Below are 23,717 nucleotides of genomic sequence, written 5' to 3' on the forward strand. Positions count from 1 at the left end.
AATGATGAAGTCTTAAGAGTAAATTAATTCAAAAGGACTTTATCATTGCTAATATGAGACAACGAAAATACAATACGACAGGTCAACTGAAATGAAAAAAAAAAGAAAATCATTGGACCAAATAAAAAAAGACACACGTACCTAGGTAGGTTGTAGTCTAAGGTCTGTGTCCATATAATCTCAATCTAGAAGTTAAAGTCTTGATGTTTATTAATAGGCTCCATTGCGTTAATGCCAAGATTAAATAACTAATTACCTCACGTGGTTGACTGCTCTAATTATTCCGCGCCAATGGCTATCATTATTAAACATTGAGGAACTAATCGAGCGACGATGGTAGAGGACTTACACTTGATGGTTTCACAACTGGATATGTCATAAGTTGGAAACGTGACGGACTTACTCATTCTGTATATGTATTTTTCTCTCTGATAATATTTACGGGTTTTCAGGACTCCACAGGAGTTCCGAGTTTTTTTTTTTAATGTTTAGGTTTAGCTGTATACGTCGAAGTTGACAAGTCAATTGTCTGTAAACTGCTTGGGAAACCTTACAAGAAATGCAGTTTCGTTTACAGTCATGAATACAGTAACGTTTAATGTATTTAGTTTTTTTTTTAGGTTATAGGGTTTGAAACGTTGCAGATGAGATAAGTTTCTCGGTGGCCCTGCGGCATGGTCAAGGGGGAGATGCAGTCACACGATGGAGGTGGGAAGAGGAGGGGGGAAGGGGGACGAGTGTGGCGGAGGTGCTGCTCCCAGCGGGCGCGTCCGAGATCGTTACCATGTCCACAGTTCCGGCGGGCGCCGCTAGGAGCGCTGCCGCGAGAGCGGAGGGCGTATTGAGCGCTCCGAGCGGGTGGAAGGCAACACACGCGTCGCCTCGAGGGGCGTACGAGGAATAAATAAAATACGGAGAGGGAGGAAAGATACGAGGTTCGTTAAGGGGCCCGTCTAGTCTGGGTGTATGTGTGTTAGTGAGGCGGGATGATAAGCGCGACGCTCGCTGGTGCTTCTAGCGCAAAGCTTTGAACTGGCGCGCAGTCTTGTCGTCGTTCATAGGACGACTGTGAAATTTGAGCGCTGATCGTAATATATGGCATAGAAATGTAGGTAAAGGTGTAATGTAAGTCTCTTAAGTGCTTCCAATAATCTGTACCGGTTGTCTTAAGCCTAAAAATTACTCTGAAAACAAGTGTTTTTAGCCATTTTAACTATTCTAAAAATGACTTTAAAAACTTAATCCGAAATCAAAAGTACTTTTCGGTCCTCAGCGAATTCTTTAATGCTTTTCGTAAACAGACCCTACTCGGATATCTTGAGTAGTTTTGAAATCACGTTGGTTTTCCTGAAGCTCTGCGCACCGCGTGTGTGCCCAGGTAGGCGGGGGCCTTAAGTCGCCCAGGCGGATGGAAAATTTTCCTGTTTTTTAAATCTTACTTGCTTCCTACAAGCCCCGACTACGGGGCCGTATAAGTAACTATTTGTCGATTCGTATTTTTTTTTTTGGTGATCGGTAGACTCCAATTGAAATGCATTCATCAGTTATTTGCTTATCACTCGCGGCACCATTACGACGAGGTTAATAACACATTTCAAGATATTCAGAGTTTATTTAAAAAATGTCTCGCTATTTCTCAAACGTTATCGTATATGTTAAACACCACACCTAATTTGTGAGCTCAAAATAAGCCAACGACGCACACGTATTCAATTATAACGTTAAAACATACATAAAGCACTATAATTTATGTACAAATGTAATTGTGTGACTTTCATTAGATGAGAAATAAGAAATAATATTTTACATAATTCATAACATTTTTTTTTTGCTTATGAAACCCAACCACGCAACCATATCGATTACAAAATCTGTAGATTGGAACGAAGCCTGACAAGAAGCAGGCTGGAAACAATCTGCCTGAAAGAACGTGAGGTGCAAGACCAGTCGGCGTCATAGTTTGCGGGGCCCTGGGCCATCTACTCTGCAGGGACTGAATATTTTGGAGAACGATTTTACCCCTCCCCTCCCGGAGGGGTAAGGAATATCATTGTTAAGTTAAGGAACTTAAATGTCGACGATGGTTTTGCTAATTTAATTGAGCAGGGCCGTAGCTAGGATTTTGTGATCGAAGGGGTCCAGCATGTATAACCATTATATATATTGATGATTAAATTTTCTTCACAATGAATTTCAAAAGAAATATGATTAGCACATTAAAATCTTAAGGAATAGAAGACTTTTTGAACTCCAACTTTTACATGTATAAATTTAAGTAATGATTTTGCTTGAGTAAATAAAACTGAAAATTTTATTTTTAGTTTTTTTATTTTATTGCTTTAAATACTTTATTTTAAGTAAACTGTTCGATGATTTCATTAAAACGAGTTATATATATATATATATATATATATATATATATGCTATTTAATACAAGAAAAACACATGTGAAGTTAAAGACATGCCGGGCTATAATTGGAAGGTAGCCTAATACGTATTGTAGCACACTAAAATTTACAATATTGCTTCCAAAATAAATGCCTTGTAACCTTATGTAGATAAGTAGCTTTAATTTTTATTTTCTCTCTTCGCCTGTTTATTTGACCCCCTTTTAAATCCTGGGAGTGGTCCAGACCCCGCTGATCTTCCCCCTGGCCACGTCCCTGACTTAAGTATATGTTAAAAGTATTAATTACGTTGTATAATGAATATGACTATACAGTTTAGTGACAAACATTTGACATGACAGGTGCGTCGGAAATGAAATGACAGGCGTGGGACCCTTGGACGCCGCGCCGCTACGGGGTGACGAACTCGCCGCTAGCTACGGCCACGATTCTTTCTTGGATAGCCTCGACTGTGTGTTACTACGCGGGGACGCACCACAACGTCGACAGCTAGAAAACTGCTGTGTACCACAACGCCGAATTACCACAACGCCGAAATACACTAACGCTGAAAAATGTCATTGCAGGACTGCCACAAAGGTTAGGTTAGGTTAGACTAGGTTAGGTTAGACTAGGTTAGGTTAGGCTAGGCTAGGATAGGCTAGGTTAAGTTAGGTTAGGTTATATTACGCTAGGTTAGGTTAGGTTAGGTAAGGTTAGGTTTGATTGTGGTATTTCGGCGTTAAGGTACATTTAAGAAACACACACAAATTCATTCAGTTGTTATTTCGGCGTTGTGGTACACAGCAGTTTTCTAGCTGTCGGCGTTGTAGTCAATTTTGACATTCGGCGTTATGGTATTTCGGCGTTGTGGTAACGACCCGCGGAACAGGCGTGCCTCCAATTATGTGCTGCCGCCTTATAATCGCACGTGCTTTCAGCGCCAGCACGCCATCAATGCGTGATTTTGTGATCTGCGATACGGATGCCGTTTTTAAGCCACATATTTCAATATCGCAACAGAACGGGGTTGTGGTTATTTATAGAATATTCTCGTGTAAAATGATAGAACCCTATTGCTTATTCTGAAACTAGCAGATCGGCCCGGCTTCGCACGGATGAGTTCTAATAATGTGGCGTTATTTAGGTTCAATAAGTAACTACTTATAAGGATATTTCTCGTGAGTGTACAGTGTTTAAAAAAAAATTATATACGTACTAACACATACAGCCTATAACTAAAGAATATCTTTGTAAACAATCTCGACAAATTTTTCTCATTATTTTTGGACGAATTTTGAAAGTTAAAAATGGTTACTGGGAGTCATCATTAAAAAATGGAAATATGCTATTGCGGAATTTTGTATGTGCATATTTAAGGCCTACAAATCTATAGTACATTAATATGATGTAGGCCTATCAGTCATGTATTAAGTCAGTGTAAGCCATGTAAGCGCCCTCAAAGCATAATTTTAAGACTTGATTACAAAACATCGAAATTTATCTACTATATTAAAATTGATAATGAATGTATTTTACACACAACCCTGCTGAATAAATTATCTAAATGATGGACAAAACCACATCAAAAATACATCGTGTAGTTTAGAAGATAGTGGATAGTGACTTTGTTTTATACTATTTAATAATAAATACCATAGCCTAAATGAAATTTTCTTGTATGTAAAATTTTTTCTATATTGTTTCTTTTTTCCAGCAATACATCTTGAAAAAATAAGTGAGCGAGTCCTTTAGTACTCGCCTCGGTATCGTGAAAATTAATAATGGATAATGTTGCAAATACACTTATAATACGAAACTCGGACATGAAATTTAACGTATAATTTTTTCAAATAATGCCGAAAGTGATAACTATAAGAAAATTGTATTTTTAACTACATTTATTGAAGCGCATCACAGTAGTTTTCGCACCCGCCGCTAGAATCCGCTACCGGAGCAGCTACGTCAGCTATCGAATCATTCGATTTGCAGAGTGAAATTTAAAAAAAAATAATGAAACGGCTCCGATAAAAATTAAAACAGACTTAAAAAGATAATAATCCCAAGTTTTGGTCCTTATTTTTGACAAGGAATTTTATTAAAACACTGCCCATTTTATAATATTCACTAAACAGTTAATATTATAAAGTTTCCCTTTGGCTTTGTGAACTTTGATTCGCACCATCTGCCACAGATGGCAGCACCGTGGTTACACTTCCGTCCCATTCACGAAACTACTCCTACAAAATGCCGTATACCAAGAGCTAAGATGATACACATAAAAATTTAATGAAACATAATAAATCACACATTCTGGTTACTCCAACTCTTTAATATTATCTATATTAACTTTTTAGAATTTCCATTTAAATAATGAAGCTATCACAAGTAAAATTTTAAAGGGTAAACAAACATATGATTTATTCATTGATGGTGCAATTATAATTACATAATATACAAAGTTATTTTCGACATAAAATACTAAATACTAAATGAAATGATTTTTTATTCTAAAAAATTGGTTGTCTGTAAAGTCGGTTTACGGACGATAGTTTAACGTGACAACGTCATAACAAAACGTTGATGAAATGATTGATCCAGAAGAAAAGGAAATTTCATATTCGGCCTGAGACTGAGCCGTAATAGGTTTTTGCAACCAAACCAGTTAGGCATTAAAAATATTATATTCTTTGAGGAAGATTTTTTTTTTTAATTTTCTATCTTTTGTATGATAAAATCTACCTCTGCATACTTTTATGAATAAAATTGAATCACTTTTATTGAATTATCACTATTTTGTATGGATACAAAGGAGTGAAATGAAATGTACAATTTAATTAATAAATTTACTTTTATTTGCATTCATTATTCAAATATATTTATTACTTTTGAAATGTTACGTGCGCCGTATTTATTTTTACAAGTACAAAAAAAAATTCCGTACCTGCCGAGATTCCAACCGACAACCTTACTATTAGAAAAATGCGCCGCTGATCGCTCAGCCACGAAGCCGTATTTGATAATTAACAGTTTCAGATGTTATATATAGATTTATAAAAATTTTGTTCACGGTAGGGGAATAATATTATTTCGTTTTTATAACTCCATTTTATAACAAAAACGCATCCTAAATACACCAAACTTATTTATAATGTGTTACAATATTTTTTAAAACATTGTGCTAAAGATCCCGGTTGTAATTTGAATTATTATGTGTAACTGTAAAACACCATTGTTGGTTCAAAACGTATTTGAATTTTCAACATTATTTTTAAATAACTGTACCGATTGTGCTGAAAATCGGTGGGCGATCGTTAAATTACATAATATTAATAATTCAAACGACGAAAATATGATTGAAAAGTCCAATCGAGTGGAAGAGAGATGCCACGCATGCGTAGGCCCTACAATGAGCATGAAGAGAGATGCCACGCATGCGTACAATGAGCAAATAGAACACATCCGTAGTGGGACATCCGTAGTGGGACACTTTTTCGTGCGTGCAGCCGGCGTTCATCGATTTATTAGACGTTGTCACGTCAAAAATTTTTCCATTTTCTTGGTGGCAGGCGCCGTGACAGACTGTGCTTATAGCTGGGACCGCATTTTGTTTTAACTCCACGCACGTACAAACCATGTGCGATAACGAATCTCTTCTTACAGAGAGGTTGGCTATGTACGTTAAGTACAGAATTTTCGAGATGAAGAGTGAGGTTCAACATGGGAAATGTAAATAATTTTTTTTTTAACGGCGTCATATAATAGCAACCCTCAAATGTCAATATTGAATCATGCTGTTTTTTTTTATGAACAAAATAATGTATGCCCTACCTAATTCTGTGCTCTTAATGAAAGATGATATACTCACCAAGATGCTTTATCAGAGCAAGTAAAAACTATTCATAAAGTTTATGTTTTTATTCTTATAGTTTTAGTTTATTTTAAACTATTTGCAATCCCGATTTTCGGAAGCATGTTCCTTCCTTAATATTCACTTTAGACCGTGAGTTATATGGTGATGAAGAATTACCTATCTGCGTTTACCTTCGGCTTAGAAATAACCGTAACCGCTTGTAATAAATTATTGAACTCAGGCTATACTAAAAACTAATTACAAAGAAATTGCTGTAAACGAATAACAAAAGTACCCCAAAATGAATATGTTGTAGTGACATCAAATCTCTTTGTCAAGAATCCGACAAATTAAAGTTTTTGATAAATATTCTCTATTTTATTTCGAAAATAAAAATTACGATATTACTCAATGGAGGAAAAACGGACTGTGTGTTGTTTTGACGGAGTCGGATCACAGAGCAGCAGCAAAGTTATTTATTAAAATGACATAAGGTTATAAGTAGTGATGGGTCAGATGTATTTTTTCTCGAACCAAAATCTCGGATTATAAAATCTGAATCTAGTACTCTAGGTGTTCAAACATATAACTATTTAAATAGTATATTTATTTTACGATATTAGTTTCCCGTATCGTTATATTTTGTAATTTTATTTACATAATTACACATAAAAACACAATATCTAAGGGAACGGAAATAGGGCCGGAATGAAGATAAAGAAACGCAGACCTAGTAGACTTTAGAGTTAGAAGTGTTGAATTTCTATATTTACTTAATTTTTTCCAATATTTTTCGTACAATACTTTTACTCGTATTGCAAATCTTTCAAATACTATATTTCAATGGTTTTCGAGAGTTTGAGTTTTCGACAGGCCGATCCCTAGTTATAGGGCATAAAAGGTAAAATAGCGTCTCGATTAACAGAGTTTCCACACTATTCGAGCCTACCTAAAGCACCATTACCAGCAAAGAGTGTCGGACCTATAAAATGATCTAATTGTTGTAGAAAGCGTAACGAAAATTAACCTTACACTGAAAGAAATGATTTGTTAGTGGCTACAAAAACTATTTGGTTGATGCTTCTTGAAGTGAAATTTATTAGTCGCTAAAAAACATTTTGTGGTTCTCACTAACGCATAGGTTTACAAGTACTAAAGTCAGTTGGTAGAGTTTAAAGTATTTGTTTGTTGGATATACATTTACTAGCTACAACCAAACATTTGCTAACACCAATAGTACGCATTAATTTTCATGTCATCCTTACTAATATATCCTTACTAATATTATAAATGCGAAAGTAACTCTGTCTGTCTGTCTGTCTGTTTGTTAGGTACCTTTTCCCGGCTGAACGGCTGAACAAATCGTAATGAAATTTGGCAAGGAGATAGATTATATCCTGGGGATGGACATAGGCTATCTTTTGTCTAAAAAAATAAATTTTAAACGTGTTAAAAATATATATCTTAATTTTATGTAATGTGTGTCATAGATACACAAACTGTTAGTGTCATTCCTCTATGTCTGCCGAGCAATAGCTTTCAAGCATTACGTTACGTTTTGCTATTGTAAGGAACTAAGTAGAGAGTAAGAAAAAAATAAAGATGTTGACAGTTTGTAGTGTCGCCATATTTGTTTCAATTTTCAATACCGTTTTTTAAATTGCAGAAAAATATCATGTTTCATACACATAAATAGTGAGTGTATGTCATTTCTCTATGTCCACGAGGTCTCGCCGCGTCAATTTTCTCCTTGGGGCGAACCCGTCCGCTTAGTTAAATAAACAGCTTTTATCGTTGAATGATTTCATGATTTCTTCCATGAAAATCTGCTCTCATAAGAAAGCTAGTTTTATAAACATTCAATAGGTGTCTCTCTCTCTCTGAAGATCAATCTATGAATCGTTACAAATTTATTTCCTTTATTTTTTAAGTTTGATTTGATACAATATGATTTCACTAAAAATCAATTTCTACCCCTTCCTATTTTCATTTCCACATTACGAAGTTTCACTTCTTCCGCGCGGAGGGACTCCACGCAATATTTTTGCAAGCAATTAAAAACTATTTTTTAATGATGCCAAAGAAGTATAATTTCTCATGCGCGTACCTAATATACGCGCACCCATTTTTTAAATTTAATTTCATCTATATAAATTTTTTCTCCCTACCTAGGGCACTCATAATTCTTTTAAATTTCACGTGTATGTTTTCAATGTCATTCGAGTTGTACAATTTTTTTTTGTCAAATTGGTCATTATTTATACTTTGTTTCATTTTGGAAACATACAAACATACTGATGCCCACTGTACTGGCATCAGTGTGTACTTCAATGGGTAATTTTTCCTGGAATTGGGCCAAAACAGGCGCTGTGGTTAATTTGTCTTTCAAAGTTAAGAATGCTTTTTCCTGTTCTACTCCCCAGATAAATTTCTCATTTTTCTTTAATAAAGAGGACAAAGGCTTCGCAACTTGGGAAAAATTTGGAATGAATTTACGATAAAACGAAGCAAGTCCTAAGAAACTCCAAACCCCCGTTGGTCCTTAGGTTGGGGAAAATCCCTAACAGCACAAATCTTTCCAGGGTGGGGCTTAATACCTTCGCTGTTAACTACATGTCCTAGAACCTCAGTTTCAAAATAACCAAAGGTACACTTAGAAGGTTTCAAAGTAAGATTTGCATCTTGCATTCTTTTGAAAACTAATTCAAGTCTGGCCAAATGCTGGTTAAATGAATTTCCTACCACAAGGATGTCATCGAGATAAACTAGACATGACCCATTTTAATCCTGCCAAAGTTTTATCCATGTACCTCTGGAAAATGGAAGTTGCAGTTTTCAGACCAAATAAAGTAAGATGGCAATTACACGTAACTATTCTTATTAATAAAAAAATCAACTTTCCTGAAATAGTAAAATTCAAATTTTTCAACAATATATTGCATAATTGATAAATATTTCTGGTCTTCGGTCTCAGCAGCCCTAAGACTCTTGACGCTCAGCAGATAAATTATAAACACTAAACCAAACTCCTTGCAAATAAGTAGGTACTGTAAAAAAAATAACAATATTGACAAAAAGAAAATATTAGTAGGCCCTACCAACCTATGAATAAATTTCGAAGAAATTTTTAAGTTTAAGAATTTATGTACCTACATAATATTAAACTTGAAACTATCAACACAATAAAAACCTAAGAATTTTAGTGAAACTAATTTTTTTTATTTGTCATAATACCTAAAATACGTATGTTTCCAAAATAAAACAAAGTATAAATAATGACCAATTTGACAAAAAAAATTGTACAACTCGAATGACATTGAAAACATACACGTGAAATTTAAAAGAATTATGAGTGCCCTAGGTAGGGAGAAAAAATATATATGGAAGAAATTAAATAAAAAAATGGGTGCGCGTACTTAGGTACGCGCATGAGAAATTATACTTCTTTGGCATCATTAAAAAATAGTTTTTAATTGCATGCAAAATTATTGCGTGGAGTCCCTCCGCGCGGAAGAAGTGAAACTTCGTAATGTAGAAATGAAAATAGGAAGGGGTAGAAATTGATTTTTAGTGAAATCATATTGTATCAAATCAAACTTAAAAAATAAAGGAAATAAATTTGTAACGATTCATAGATTGATCTTCAGAGAGAGAGAGACACCTATTGAATGTTTATAAAACTAGCTTTCTTATGAGAGCAGATTTTCATGAAATAAATTATGAAATAATTCAACGATAAAAGCTGTTTATTTAACTAAGCGGACGGGTTCGCCCCAAGGAGAAAATTGACGCGGCGAGACCTCATGGACATAGAGAAATGACATACACTCACTATTTATGTGTATGAAACATGATATTTTTCTGCAATTTAAAAAACGGTATTGAAAATTGAAACAAATATGGCGACACTACAAACTGTCAACATCTTTATTTTTTTCTTACTCTCTACTTAGTTCCTTACAATAGCAAAACGTAACGTAATGCTTGAAAGCTATTGCTCGGCAGACTTAGAGGAATGACACTAACAGTTTGTGTATCTATGACACACATTACATAATATTAAGATATATATTTTTTAACACGTTTAAAAATTATTTTTTTGGACAAAAGATAGCCTATGTCCATCCCCAGGATATAATCTATCTCCTTGCCAAATTTCATTACGATCTGTTCAGCCGTTCAGCCGGGAAAAGGTAACAAACAGACAGACAGACAGAGTTACTTTCGCATTTATAATATTAGTAAGGATTAAACATTATGTTTGGTTGAGTGTGAGATAATTTTATTTATGTATGTTTTAATTTCATTTAATTTCTTATATATATATTGTTACCTACCTACTTCTATTAAATTTCAGGCGGATGTTAACATTGTCATTCCAGTTGTATAAATTGTTTTGTCAAATTAGTTGTTATTTATACTTTTTGTTTCATTTTGGACTTTTTTTTTTTTTTTTTACTTAATTCAAAGATTTGTGGTGTGTACAGGGAGTGATATCTCTATTAATTTCTATACTCCTTTGGATAAGCGGAATATTGCCACCACAGTTTTACATATAAACAAATCCTACAAATGTTTTAAACATTATGACAAATAAAAAATAGTTTCACAAACATCCTTAGGTTTTTTTTGGTGTGTATAGTTTGAAGTTTAATATTATATATGTACGTAAATTCTTAAACATACAGTTATTTATTAATTTATTTAGATAATTATTCATAGGTAGGTAATAAGCTTTCTATTTGTCAATATTGTTATTATGGTAGATAGGAGTATTCAGTAAATGCCTACATTCTTAAATTCCTTTATATCTCTTTCGATTTGGAGTGTTTCCGAGCCATTCGGGGTCCTCAACATCACCACCCCCCCCCCCCCGGTGCTTAAAGCCCCAAAATTTCGAAAGTTTGAAAAATTTTAAAAATCTATCTCGTTCGATTTTAAGTGTTTTCGAGCCATTCAGGGTCCTCGAACCCCTCGCCCCCCTCTGGGAACAAAGCCCCAAAATTTCGACAATTTCAGGAATTTCAAATATCTATTCTTTCGAGATGGAGTGTTCCAAACCATTCGAGGTCCTAAACATCCACTTTCCGCAAAAGTGAAAGCCCCAAAATTTCTAAATATAAGAATATATATAATTGGATGTTGGCATGTATGACGTCGATAAACTCTATCACCATTTGACCGATCGCCATGAAAGTTGACACATCGAAGTGTTTTTATCATGGAGAAGGTTTTTATGCTAACCATTTTTTTTGTAACTCGCCGCTAGATGGCGCTGTAGCGCATCAACTTCTAAACCTTTTAACCGATCGCCATGGGTAAACAGAAAACCATAGGTCACAGATACACAAACAGTAATTATGTGTCATTACTTAATGTCCACCACACTGGACATATCGCTATCCATTGTGCTGTAACCCGCGGACAATATACCACCCGGTGTTCAGTCCGGGCAAAGCCGGGTACTGCAGCTAGTCCCCAAAAAAACTTTTTGCGGTAACAATAAAACCAAGGAACAAAATCATCTGCGCATGCGCGTGCCAAGCTGGACAGAAAGATTCAGAGGTCATAGGAAACACTGACCCGTGACGACGCCATATTGTTTCGTTTGTGTGGTGTTGCCGTCGCCATGGATGAGTTTACGAAAGAGGTTTTACTAAAAATTGGGAATGGGGAACATAATCCCATTATTCGAAGGTAAGTGAAATAGTTAAGATAAATTTATAAACACGCAAGAACTTATAGTTTGTAGATCTACATTTCATTAGGTGCTTAGGCCTAAACGAGATATTTGAGGTTCTCTAAACATAGGGCCTAATACATTGTTTAATAGGGAGACGTAGGTATGCCGTGATTACGATGTTTCATATTTACGTGTCGCATTATGGCTATCACTTGTTATATACGTGAAACGTATTTTATTTTTGTGTGATATTATGATGCGTCACGTAAGCTACTTAACGCATCTAACCATAAAAATATTTCTTCAGTTAAACAACAATGTTGTTTAGGACGTTTCAATTCAATTCACAATTTATAATCAGTTCTCTAGTTGTGTAATACTTGTATTTTAGTTTGCTGGTTATTTCTTACAGCAAACATGCCAAGGCCACAAACGACTAAGTGGTAGTAAGTCCTGTTATCGACTTTTGATAATAATTTAAGCACTTTGAAAGCCCTGCTTTGGATGGTTTACTTGAATGCTTTTTGTGTAATAATTTACCGTATGTAGGCCTACTGTCAGACCTGTTTACTTGATTTGTACATCTGTCAAAAAAGATTGTAGAAATTTTTGTTGTAGCCGCAAAACTTCTTTTTAACTTTAGTGACAACTTCTGAAGCTGCTACAACTAACTTTTGTAGCACCCATTTGTCCGCTTTCGTAACGGCTGCAAATCCACTGTATATGGCTACAAAAAAACTTTTGTAGTAGCTGCAAAAGGACTAGTATGTAATGGCTAAAAAATAACTTTTGTAGTGCCTGCAAACCACTTTTGCAATGGCTGCAAAACCAATTTTGTAATGGCTGCAAACCACTTTCGTAGTAACTGCTAAATAATATTTGTTTTGACTGAAACCCATTTTTGTAGTCACAGCAAACCCACTTTGTAGTCACTAAAAAATTAGTTAGGCTAACACTACTACATTGGTTATTTGTTCCGGCAAAATACATTTTCTACCTACCAATAACGTCACTTTTTCGTTACCACTAAACACTTAATGACACAAAAAATTTGTTGGCACCACTAAAACTTTTGTGATATCTTTATTCATAAAAATATTTAGAGGTTGCCAACAAAATTTTTTTGATAACCACAAAACTGTTCTTTCAGTGCGCAAAAGATAAAACTGGGCCAAAAACGTTTATCTAAAATTCCTCTTTTATTGCCAGCTTTCTTCAAGCTTTGCCGTCCACACTTCGCCAACTTATTTTTCAATCGACTTGTAACTTTCTGCAGACAAGACTGCAGTTTATTAATTATTTAAAAAAAATAATGAAATAGTAAGGGCCAAGATGAGTTTTTTTCCCCGGGTGGAAACTAGTCCAGTCTTGCTCCTGCTCATTTTGCACAGTCAATAGCCAAAAATTAGGACATACTTGAGTCATTTAAAGCAGGTTAATGAGTTGCATTATTATTGAAAGTAAAATGTGGCCTCAGAGCCTCCCTGACTGCGCCCTCGCTAGCGCTCGCTCTTGGTCGAGACTTGACACGACAGTCGCACGGGCGAATGGCTCGAGTGAAGTGAAAACACTCAACCTCGATAACGAGAATATTCTCATTTTCTCATGTTGGCAAATAAACTTTTAATGCGAAACTCGGACACGATATTTACAGGAGAATATTTTTAAATAATGCCGAACCAACAAATAAATATACGAAAAAAATTTTTTCAATTACATTTATTGACGCGAATTATCCATAGTTAACGCATTCGCCACTAGAATTCGCTGCCAGAGCAGCTACGTCGACTATAGAATCATTTAATTTGCAGAGCGAAAGGTTTAACTATATAATGAAACGGCTCCGATACAAGTGAAAAAGACTTGAATACTAAACCCTTGCTCTTGAACTGATTTTAGACGCGGAATTATAATTAAATACTGCCATCTTGTTAAAATTCATTAAAAGTCATAGATATAACGTTTCCCTTTGTCTTTGTGAACTTTGGTTTGCGCTATCAGCCACAGATGGCGGCACCGTGGTTGCACATATCCGTTCCATTCGACTTCCGTTCCATTCAAAAAAATTAATCCTACCAAATGACGTATTCCGAGAGCTGAGGTGTTTACACATCAAAAAACGCGGGAATGGTGTTTGACCATGTCTGATGACGGTTAGAGAGAGTGAATTAGAATCTCCGTCGTTAATCACAGCCACTGTCATAAAATATCAATCTTTCAAAACTGTTCCCACAATGCGTCCGACCTACATGGCGCAGGCCAAGAGATGCGGCTACCGTGAAGTCATGCAGACGTGGCCACCCTCTGCAGGCACCTTGCGGATATTTCGCAACAGGGGAGGAAGGAGAGACGCGGGAAGTGCAAGTATAGTGCGGGAAGGGGGATCAATATAACACGGGAGCTTCCTCCACTTCAACCAGTTCCCCCCCCCCCCCCCCCTTCTGCACCTCTCGAGGTGGGAAAAAAGAGCACCCTTCTTGCCAGGCGTCGCGGGAAAGACTTTTACCCCCCCTTCTCCCGGCCTTCAAAGGGGGTTTCCACACACGAGCACCTAATTGGTCTGGCGAGGCGCTTTCATCCCACGTGACGGGTCGCGGCCTCGAGTCCCTCCCCCCTCCCCCCCACAAACCCGCATGCTCGTGCGCTCCAAAGGGCGCAGCGTAGTCGGGGACGTTCCAACTTTTCACCGAAGCGCGAGGGAGGAACTTCTAGTTCTTGAAGGGAAAAAAAACATCCCGAATATTCACGGGATCGCGACGAGTAAGACTCGAGGTAACTTACCCGCAGTATTTTCCGCAGAAAATTGCTTCGCCACTCTTAGCGCGTTTAGGAGGGGAGAGAGGCGTGGCCATAAGATCTGGTCGCACACACCCTTCTAGAAGCTGGTCCTCCAACCCCTGGATAGTCCAGAAGGGGTGAAGGGGTGTGGGTAGCCTGGAACCTGTGCCAGATGGCACTTGTGTATTAACTCAAATATCATACAACTAAAATATTTTCGATTATATCTTGTAATATTTTATTTATGAATCATCTTGTACTGATACTAGTAATGGATGATTCATAAACCTCCACACTAATTGTAGAAGCAATGATATATATATATATTTTTTCGTTTTCAGGAAAGTGACCCAATTGAAAAGAGGTGCTACCAACGAAGTAAGAACGGATTGACATTATTTTGTATATTTCATATGATACCATTTGTACGAATACAATGAACATTATTCAACGCTTTTTCCATTTGGATGGATAATTACGAGTCACCTTATATTCCAAGCCCTCAGGCGCCAAAAATGCCAGGTAACTTTTTCACTTGGTCTATTTTCTACCCATATTCTTAACAATAAACGTAATTGTACCATTTTCCCACCATTCCTTGGAAGGAAAAATACGCAAACAGAAAAAAATGTCTCCAATCCAGCGGGATCGTTGGCTCACACCAGCAATAAGCTTTAACCACTGAGATAACCCGTGGGAACACAATCGTGTACTATGAGTAAAATAAAAAACCTTGCAGCGAAAGACCACGTACAGCATGTACATCAAAAATGTGTAATTTATTAGGTAACATTTATTCTTTATTCACACTGAAATCCGCAGCCGTGATCGCTAAGGCGTCGCACTCATGTGGCTAAGATGACGGGTTCGACCCCAAGGCACTCCGACGTGTCTCAAATTCAACGAGCACCAAATCGGTAAACAGGTGGTTCGGAATCCACCATGATCCTGGACGCCATAACTGCCATGACGTCTTAGTGCACGATTGAAAATGACGTAAAACTCTATCAATAAAGTAATGACGAGCTTCCCACAAAAAAAAAGTGAGCGAGTCTTCCAGTACTCGCCAGAGATGTATAACATATAACCTCGGTAATAAGCAAATTAATGTGCTCTCATGTTGCAAACTAACTTATAATACTAAACTCGGACATACAATTTAACATAGAATTCTTTAAATTAATGTTGAACGTGATAAATATCTATGCAAATTGTGTTTTAAACTACATATATGGACGCGAATCATACGTATTTTCCGCATCCGCTGCAAGATATCGTTGTTAGGGCAGCTATTTCGACTATAGAATATGATTTTTGGAGCGAAATTTTAAAACTTTATTATGAAATATATAATAAAAACAAAAATGACTTGTAAAATACTAAACCCCGGCTGTGGAACTGATTTTCTACAAAGGATTTTCCTAAAATACTATCCAAAATGTTAAAATTCATTAAAAAGTTAATAATTTAAAAAATAATTAAAAAGTTAATAAATTTTCTTTGGCTTTGTGAACTTTGGTTCGTGATAAACGCCACAGATGGCACCGTGGTTTACACATTTCCGTTCCATTCACGAAATTACTCCCACAAAATGCTGTATAACGAGAGCTAAGTTGTTAAACATTTAAAAAAAGTCAAATTTGAGGGAATATCTGTATGTATAACTATGGAAATGTTATGTATTTTAATATGTATTTTTACTATACTCATTTCACACAGTGCGTTTCGGAGGGAAACAATAGCTTGGGCGAAATGTAATTTCCCGCCCAGCACGCAGATCAATGCGAGGAGTAAGAGTGCGGAGAGGGGTGGGGAAGGCAGGGGGACTGTCCTCTCGGCCCCGCTGAGCGAGGTTCGCAGCTCCTCCGCCCGCAGCGCTGCAAGCATCGCGCGTTCCGCCACGCAGTCTCGCTACAAGCGGGGCGTGTCTTTAATTACTTTGCTTATAATACTTACGTTTCATAGCATAACCATATTCGATTGCTCATATCACTTAGTTTCATTAAAAAGTCCTTATTTAATTAGTTTTATGAAATTTAAGGCACATTTTAATGTCAGTTCTAGCATGTACTGAAAGCATAAATAATGTGATATACAGTTTTGGAATTACTGTTCGTATGTACCCTTAGTCTTTAGAATATTAAATTTTATAATATATTAAATTAAATAAATAAATCAGGTTTTCCAAAAACCGCAGAAACCCAAATTTTTCAAGGCTGAAGGCTGAATGAAAACGGTTAATACAAAATTATAAACCATATGATTTCATGATTTAAATTTTAAAAGGCTTGTTTACTATAAAGCACTTTTATTGTAATTTAATATGAACAAATTATTTATTTATAATCATGTGCAAAAGCACGAAAATATTGTAAGCAAAATTATTTATGATACTACTCACTTAAGAGTTATTGTCGCAACGCCCTTCATCGCGCGTACCTTGTCACTGTCACGACGGTACTGTCGCGATAGCCAGCCTGGCTGGAAAGCTAATTGCAATCTTGCGAGAATCTTCAGCGGAATCTTGCCCATTCGTTACTCCATGTAAATTGCTTCCCTCCCTCCCCCCCCCCCCCCCAGCGTACTTAAAGGGTATTTACCTCACCATAGTAGAATTTTCAGAAATATACTACAGCCTGAAGTACATATTGTATTTAATAATTTTCAAGACTTGAACATACCACCTGGCCTTTCTTTGGACAGTTGCCGAAGTGAACAATTTTGATCTTGTGTAGCTATTCTTTCAACTACACGTAAATAATCATTGATTTAATCCTTGCGTTAACCTCTCCATTATTTTCAGCTTAAAAAAGCTCGGTAAAGTATTATTTAATTAGAGCCCAATGAATAAGAGAAATGGTCAGCTACAAGAAAGTGGGGTATGGTCTCTCTGACGTAATTCCCAAAATCCATGCAAGCTGACATGAGCGAGTACCAGGCTGCGTTTATGCTCATGCAGTGGAAATAATTAACATGGTATTTTTTTCCAGTGTCTGATTAAAAAAAAGTTCTGATTGGTACAAATTCTATACAGATGTGTTCGAAGCGGAGGCCACCTATGATTAGATGCAGTACAGAATGAATGGCGCATACAGTTGCCAGATTTATACTACTCAGCTTGTTGAAATTAAAATTCATATATTGTATTCTATCAAAAACTATCAAAAGTTTTAGTACATTTTTAATATTTTACTTTTTTATTTTTTTAAGACCATAACATATTTTATTATGATATTTTTATTACATTTGTATAGGTACTTTATGAAAGAAACAAATATCAACTCTAAACACCAATTATTATTTTACAGGAAAAAGTTATTGTAGTAGTCGGATACTATTAATAACAAGGTATTCCATTTATTAATTCTTAAGGTCAAAAAAAGGCCAAAAGTTTTAATATTAAACGGTTTAAAAAATTGACGACGAAAACGGTTGAATCCAAGATGGCGTCTCTCTGTTAAGTTTCCTTAGAAGATAGAATTCAACATAATCAGATGATGCTCTTGATGAAATAAAACAAAACAATTATTTTCCAAAATTCCTATTCCAAATTTTTTTCTTAAAAATGATATTTTTAAAAATTTTCAATAAATATAAAATGTTGTATTTAAAATGTTGTGCCCTTTACGTGCATCTGGAAATCCAGAACGCTGAAACAAGGACAACGCTGATTGCCGTCATCGTGAATTGGAAAGAGAAATGCACACTGCAATCTAAGACCAAGACACGCAACAGTGATTGCTGTTGGTTCACATGGTTTTACGCACCGCGATCGTGTAAAGACTGCCAAGGTCACAGCGGGCCCCGGAACGCATTTACACCGACTCACCGACTCGGTGCTATATAATTAAGTGGAGTCGGGCCGGGCTATGTTGGCACCGAACACGCGACCCTCGCCCAAAGAGCGTGACGTCTTACCAAGCGTGGCACCGAAGAAACGGCCAGCCTGAGACTCACTTCTCCCGCCGCGGCCAACCCAAGATTTAACAGCACTGTGAGTAACTGCCATGTTTGGTAAAGATTATCACATAGAAATAGTAGTTCTACAGCCATAACGTCCTGATCGTGACAAAAAAAAATCATAACTTCATTTCCACACACACACACACACACACTTCTAAAATGTTCAGTACTGATGCCAGGAAAATAATTACTTTAAATATTTTTGGGACATAGTTTGAGTACATACGCGCTTTATGCACGATACCGAGTGTTCTTCGTCACCCTTGCCGTGGCTGAACGCGCTCTGTCGCTGAGTGACGTCACAGCACCGCCATGTTGACGTGAGGCGTTATGAGCGGCGGAGTTCAAATATAAGCTTTTATTTCGCGAAAAAAAACAACAAAACACTGATTTGCTAGTTAAAAATTAGAAAACAAGTTTTATTCAGGAACAATCAAAGCTAGAAGAATGAAATAAGATACACAGTACAAAAATATACATTTAATACAATTTTTTCGACATACGCCATTGCAGTTTTGCACTGTTTGTCATGGAAAAAAAAATCCGTAATGAAAAAATAAGGAATCAAAATGAAATTATAAATTCATAGCGAACAAGTCTAAATAAGCTGATGTCAAACAGATGGACCCAACGATGAAACTAAACAGGTATTATGGACGTTGAAAGAACAGATGAAAACATTAAAACTTTAAATATCTTACAGCACAAGAATTCTGTAGAAGAACTTTTTATCATGAAAAACTAACAACACAGACAAATATAACGACGAGACAGTTTCAACAAGAACAGTAAATGGAGACAGACGACAAAAAACCTGCACAACGCAGCAAACATACCAACACAACGATGAAAATAAACAGGTATTATGGGCAACACGACGATAAAAGCACCGACCAAACAGTTGCGATGTTTCGGGAACTGCCATCAGTTCCAGTCATCAGGCACAGACGACCTGTTTAGGTTCATAATTTTGTCCATGCTTATTTAGGCTTGTTCTCTATAAATTTATGTTTTCATTTTAGTTCATTATTTTTCATTCTTGCAATTTTTCCATTACAAACAGCGTAAAACTGAAATGGAGAATGTCTAAAAAAATTGAAAATTTCCATAGCATGAATCATTTCTTTAAAGAACGTAAAAAAATACGTTGTTCATGTTTCATATTTTTCAGGTTTGTGAAGTGTGTGCAGACAATCTTTAGTCGAGTAAACACAAATGAACACCGTTTACAATTGTAACTTGTATGAAAAAAAATACAGTGGTCAATACACACAGTTTATGTGCTTAATATTTTGTGTGGAAAGTCCAATTTTCTACTAAAACTGTGTATTTAATTTTTTCTAATGCTGCTGTGAATAATGTTTTCCATGTTTGTACAAGAAAAGTCGTGAAAGTAGGACCGTCTCCGTATCGCACAAGTTCCTCGTGTACTGGAAGCTAGCATACTCGTCGGCCGTTTACTCAACGCTATTTCACCTCGAACGTGTGCACATACCCATGTGTATCGGGCTTTGGAATAGGTTTATAACCTTCGCAAGAAACGCAAGAAAACTACGGTGGTTTATAAAACACGTAAGGTGCAAGTTGAAACTGTACAACTTCTTTTGGCTTCTTTTCGTTAATAATATATATATATATATATATATATATATGATTTAAAATAATCACTTGCTACACTGTGCAATAGTTTAATAAGTGGGAAATAAAATCGTAGCCTTCTATTCACATCATTTCGCCAAATTTAAGAGTTTCGAACACCACTTCACTTTAAATATAAAAACGCAAGTCGAAACGCAAGAAGTTGAAAGCTAGTCAATGCCTGCGTTGCGTTTTTGTGTCCTGCACAAATTATAAACGGATATTTGAAAACGTTGGTATTGAACTTGTGTTGCGCCCATTGCGTTCCATGTGTTTATTGCGTATTTGAAAATACGTCTAAGGATTAACTTGATGACCCAAGGGCGAGAAAATACACTGTTAGAAGTTACAGTAAATTGACGGAATATTTAACGAAGTATTTAACTCAAATAAAGGAAGACATCTTCATAATTTCAAAAAACTGAATATTCGTAAAAACTACGCCGTACATCGTTTTCCGAGTAGTATTTTTCGTTCCAAACAAAGATAAACACATACTTGGACAAAAGAAGAGTGTTCTTTTTGCAGACTTAACCAGTTTTGGAATGTTTTGTTAATATACGAAGAACATTATTTTGGATTCATGTTCAAAGTAAGTTTACTCAGCGTCTGTGAATTTACGAAGATCCCTGGATAATTTATCCAGCGTTCCTTGTAAATGGAAGGTGAACATTTTTAACAGTGAAGGACCTACCTAGTAGTCAGACATCAGTCTCAATGCTCATGGCGTTGATGTTGTTATTGTGCTTGGGGTTGCAGTTCTGCTTCTTGGAGACTTCCCTGGTCAGCAAGATGCCCTCTTCAAGCTCCATGATGTCTGACGACGACTCCGACAACGAGCTCTTCTTCATGTGTTGACCTGCGACACCATTGAGGAACTACAGCATGCTCGCACCGAAACGGGGCGGATTCCTTCATTATATCACTCCTATCTTTTAACATTGCTACCAATGATTAGGTTCAATTAATAACTATAGTTGATTGTACGTAAATAGCTTTATAAAAAATATACGCGATTATTTAAAGGTTTAGAACACCTTAAATTTTGATATCCAACAAATTATTGAACTGATGAACTAATTTATGTACCACTAACCATAGTACTAATAGGATCCAATTTAAATTATGGCAAAACACGTAGTTATAGAAGTAAAACAATCCAGGTAACTTCCCTATTGACTTTGTTATTTCAACCCAACACTCAAATGTCCTTTAAAAAAAATATTATGAGAAAAGTATTTCTAAATCAAAACACATGTTTCAATTGAAATTAAAGTGTAACACAAGGGCGAACTGGAAAATCAACTGTAAAATATTGCTTTCACATGTATGTGGTAACTAGCTGCAATACCCGGCGTTGCCCGGGCTGAACACAGGGTGTAGTTAGTAATTGTCTTTTTAATTTGAATGTCAAGTGTGAAAATTAATTTATACCACTTTCAGATACCGACAGACGTTGTTCTGCCAGTTTATAGTTATTTACCTGGTCTGTATGTAATTTAGACTTCATAAAGCAATATAGCAAAAAGCTTAAAAATAAGAGATTACTAATATTGAAAAGATTCCATTATCTAGCTAATGCTCGGCCTGCATTGCAATGCCTCATACAGTTTTGTTTTGTAATATGTTTGAAGTAGTTCCACATATACAAATCATCTATCCATCTCTCTATATATATAATTATCTCTATATACATCTAAATACATATATGTATCTCTCTATCTCTATTTATCTCTTTATATCTACATATATACTTCCCACTATCTCTATATCTTCTATATATAAGTCTATATAGCTCTATGCATCTATAGCTATATCTCTTTATCTAACCCATTTCATTATCTATACCTCGCTCTATCTCAACTTATCTCTCCGTCTCTATCTCACTCTATGTATACATATATCACTCTATCTCTGTCTCTCTTTTATATTTAAATAAATTGTGTCATGCGTGCGCACTTATACAACAAAAACAGACGAAGTGCCGCTATATAAAATGAAATAAACACACTTTTTGACACGATTCGTGCTCCAACTATTGAAAAATAGTTAAACCGTCTCAGTAACCTTCATGGGCATGCGCATAACAACTCACCAAAATTTCATCGCAATCGGATGAATGGTATAGGAACGCATACGGCACAAACAAACGAAAATTAAAGACATGACAAACGCATCAAACGATGGTGCGTTTAAAATTCAAGGCAACTCTATCTATTGACGAAGTTAAGAACCAAACTGTTATTAGCGCCTTTATTTTGCTAGCCGCTGCGAGCTCCACTAAGCGGACTGGTCTCACCAAGGAGAAAAATATTAATTTGCCAGACCTTACTATGTGTATGATCGTGTGTCAGACATAGATAAATGACACTCACTCACTATTTGTATGTCTATGACAATTGATTTTTTTTCTGTTATAAAATGAAATTATCACTTTTTCATTCCCTGACGTAGGAATTTCATATTAATATGGGGTCTATGTGTTAATACAGGTTATAAGCTAGCTGTAGGCCAAATTTCATTCAAATCCATTCAGTAGTTTTTACGTGAAAGAGTAACTTACAAACTTTCGCGTTTATAATATTAAGTAGGATATGTCTTAAATAACAGCCGTTCGATATCGATCAAGAATTTTATGGTAGTTAAAAAAATGAACCATTATATTTAATAACATGATTGTGTATTCTGTAAGTTGTTTTAAACGAACTTGTGTGTGTGTGTATGCTCAATAGAACTCCATTGCATTATAAGTATATTTAATAAACCTGAATAGCTAGGGACTGTTTTGATTCTTGAATCTGATGGCAAAATTAAGTTATTCTGCAAGTTTGCACCGTGTCCGAATTAAAGCGTTCTTAAAAAGTATATTTTTACTGCACTGAAGTGTGACCCAAGGAGAATGATATATTTTCCAAATGGCAAGATTAATAAAGATTAATAAATGGCCAAGTTACCTTTTTCATAAAGGTTATCATTCTGCAGATGATAGGTGTCAGGAACTTGTCTGAAAGGTTTACACGTTTGAAAGATTTGTTTTTAAAAATGCTTTAAGTTTACAATATTATAATAACAGATACACACATACTTCTTTCAAAAGATTTTGAACATACTGGTAAAAATCAGACAACTCGTCAAATCTGAACCTACTTTTATGTATGATTGTCATTAATAGTTTGAAAGATTTTTTTTTTGTGATTTTGGGGTTGTGGGTTATTTAAGGTTGATAATGAACAGTAGCAGCAATAACAAGAGGAAAAAAAAATATGAAGTACGAGTTTTCAGGCAACGGATAAAACCCTAACCTCCACGGAGAGATCGATTCATTTTATGCGCACTTCAGAGTTGTCTATACTTTTGTAATAGTAGCTTATACATTTTTGCCACAAAACCCAAAACATCCTTGAAACAGTTTTCA

The 23,717-nt window shown here is 35.8% G+C and overlaps 1 protein-coding gene across 2 annotated transcripts in view; it reads right to left on the minus strand.

The window, feature by feature from the left end:
* The window catches only part of LOC134546140 (potassium voltage-gated channel protein Shaker), a 263,221-nt gene that overhangs the window by 17,290 nt on the left and 222,214 nt on the right, over positions 1-23,717 (minus strand). For both annotated transcript variants that reach the window (XM_063388693.1, XM_063388692.1), the window contains exon 7: positions 20,997-21,161. In XM_063388693.1, coding sequence (XP_063244763.1) covers positions 21,004-21,161 — 158 coding nt within the window. In that variant the 3' untranslated portion in view covers positions 20,997-21,003. The remainder of the gene's footprint in view (positions 1-20,996; positions 21,162-23,717) is intronic.

The sequence above is a fragment of the Bacillus rossius genome, chromosome 1, assembly GCF_032445375.1.
Source record: "Bacillus rossius redtenbacheri isolate Brsri chromosome 1, Brsri_v3, whole genome shotgun sequence".
In the NCBI taxonomy this organism is placed as follows: Eukaryota; Metazoa; Arthropoda; class Insecta; order Phasmatodea; family Bacillidae; genus Bacillus; species Bacillus rossius.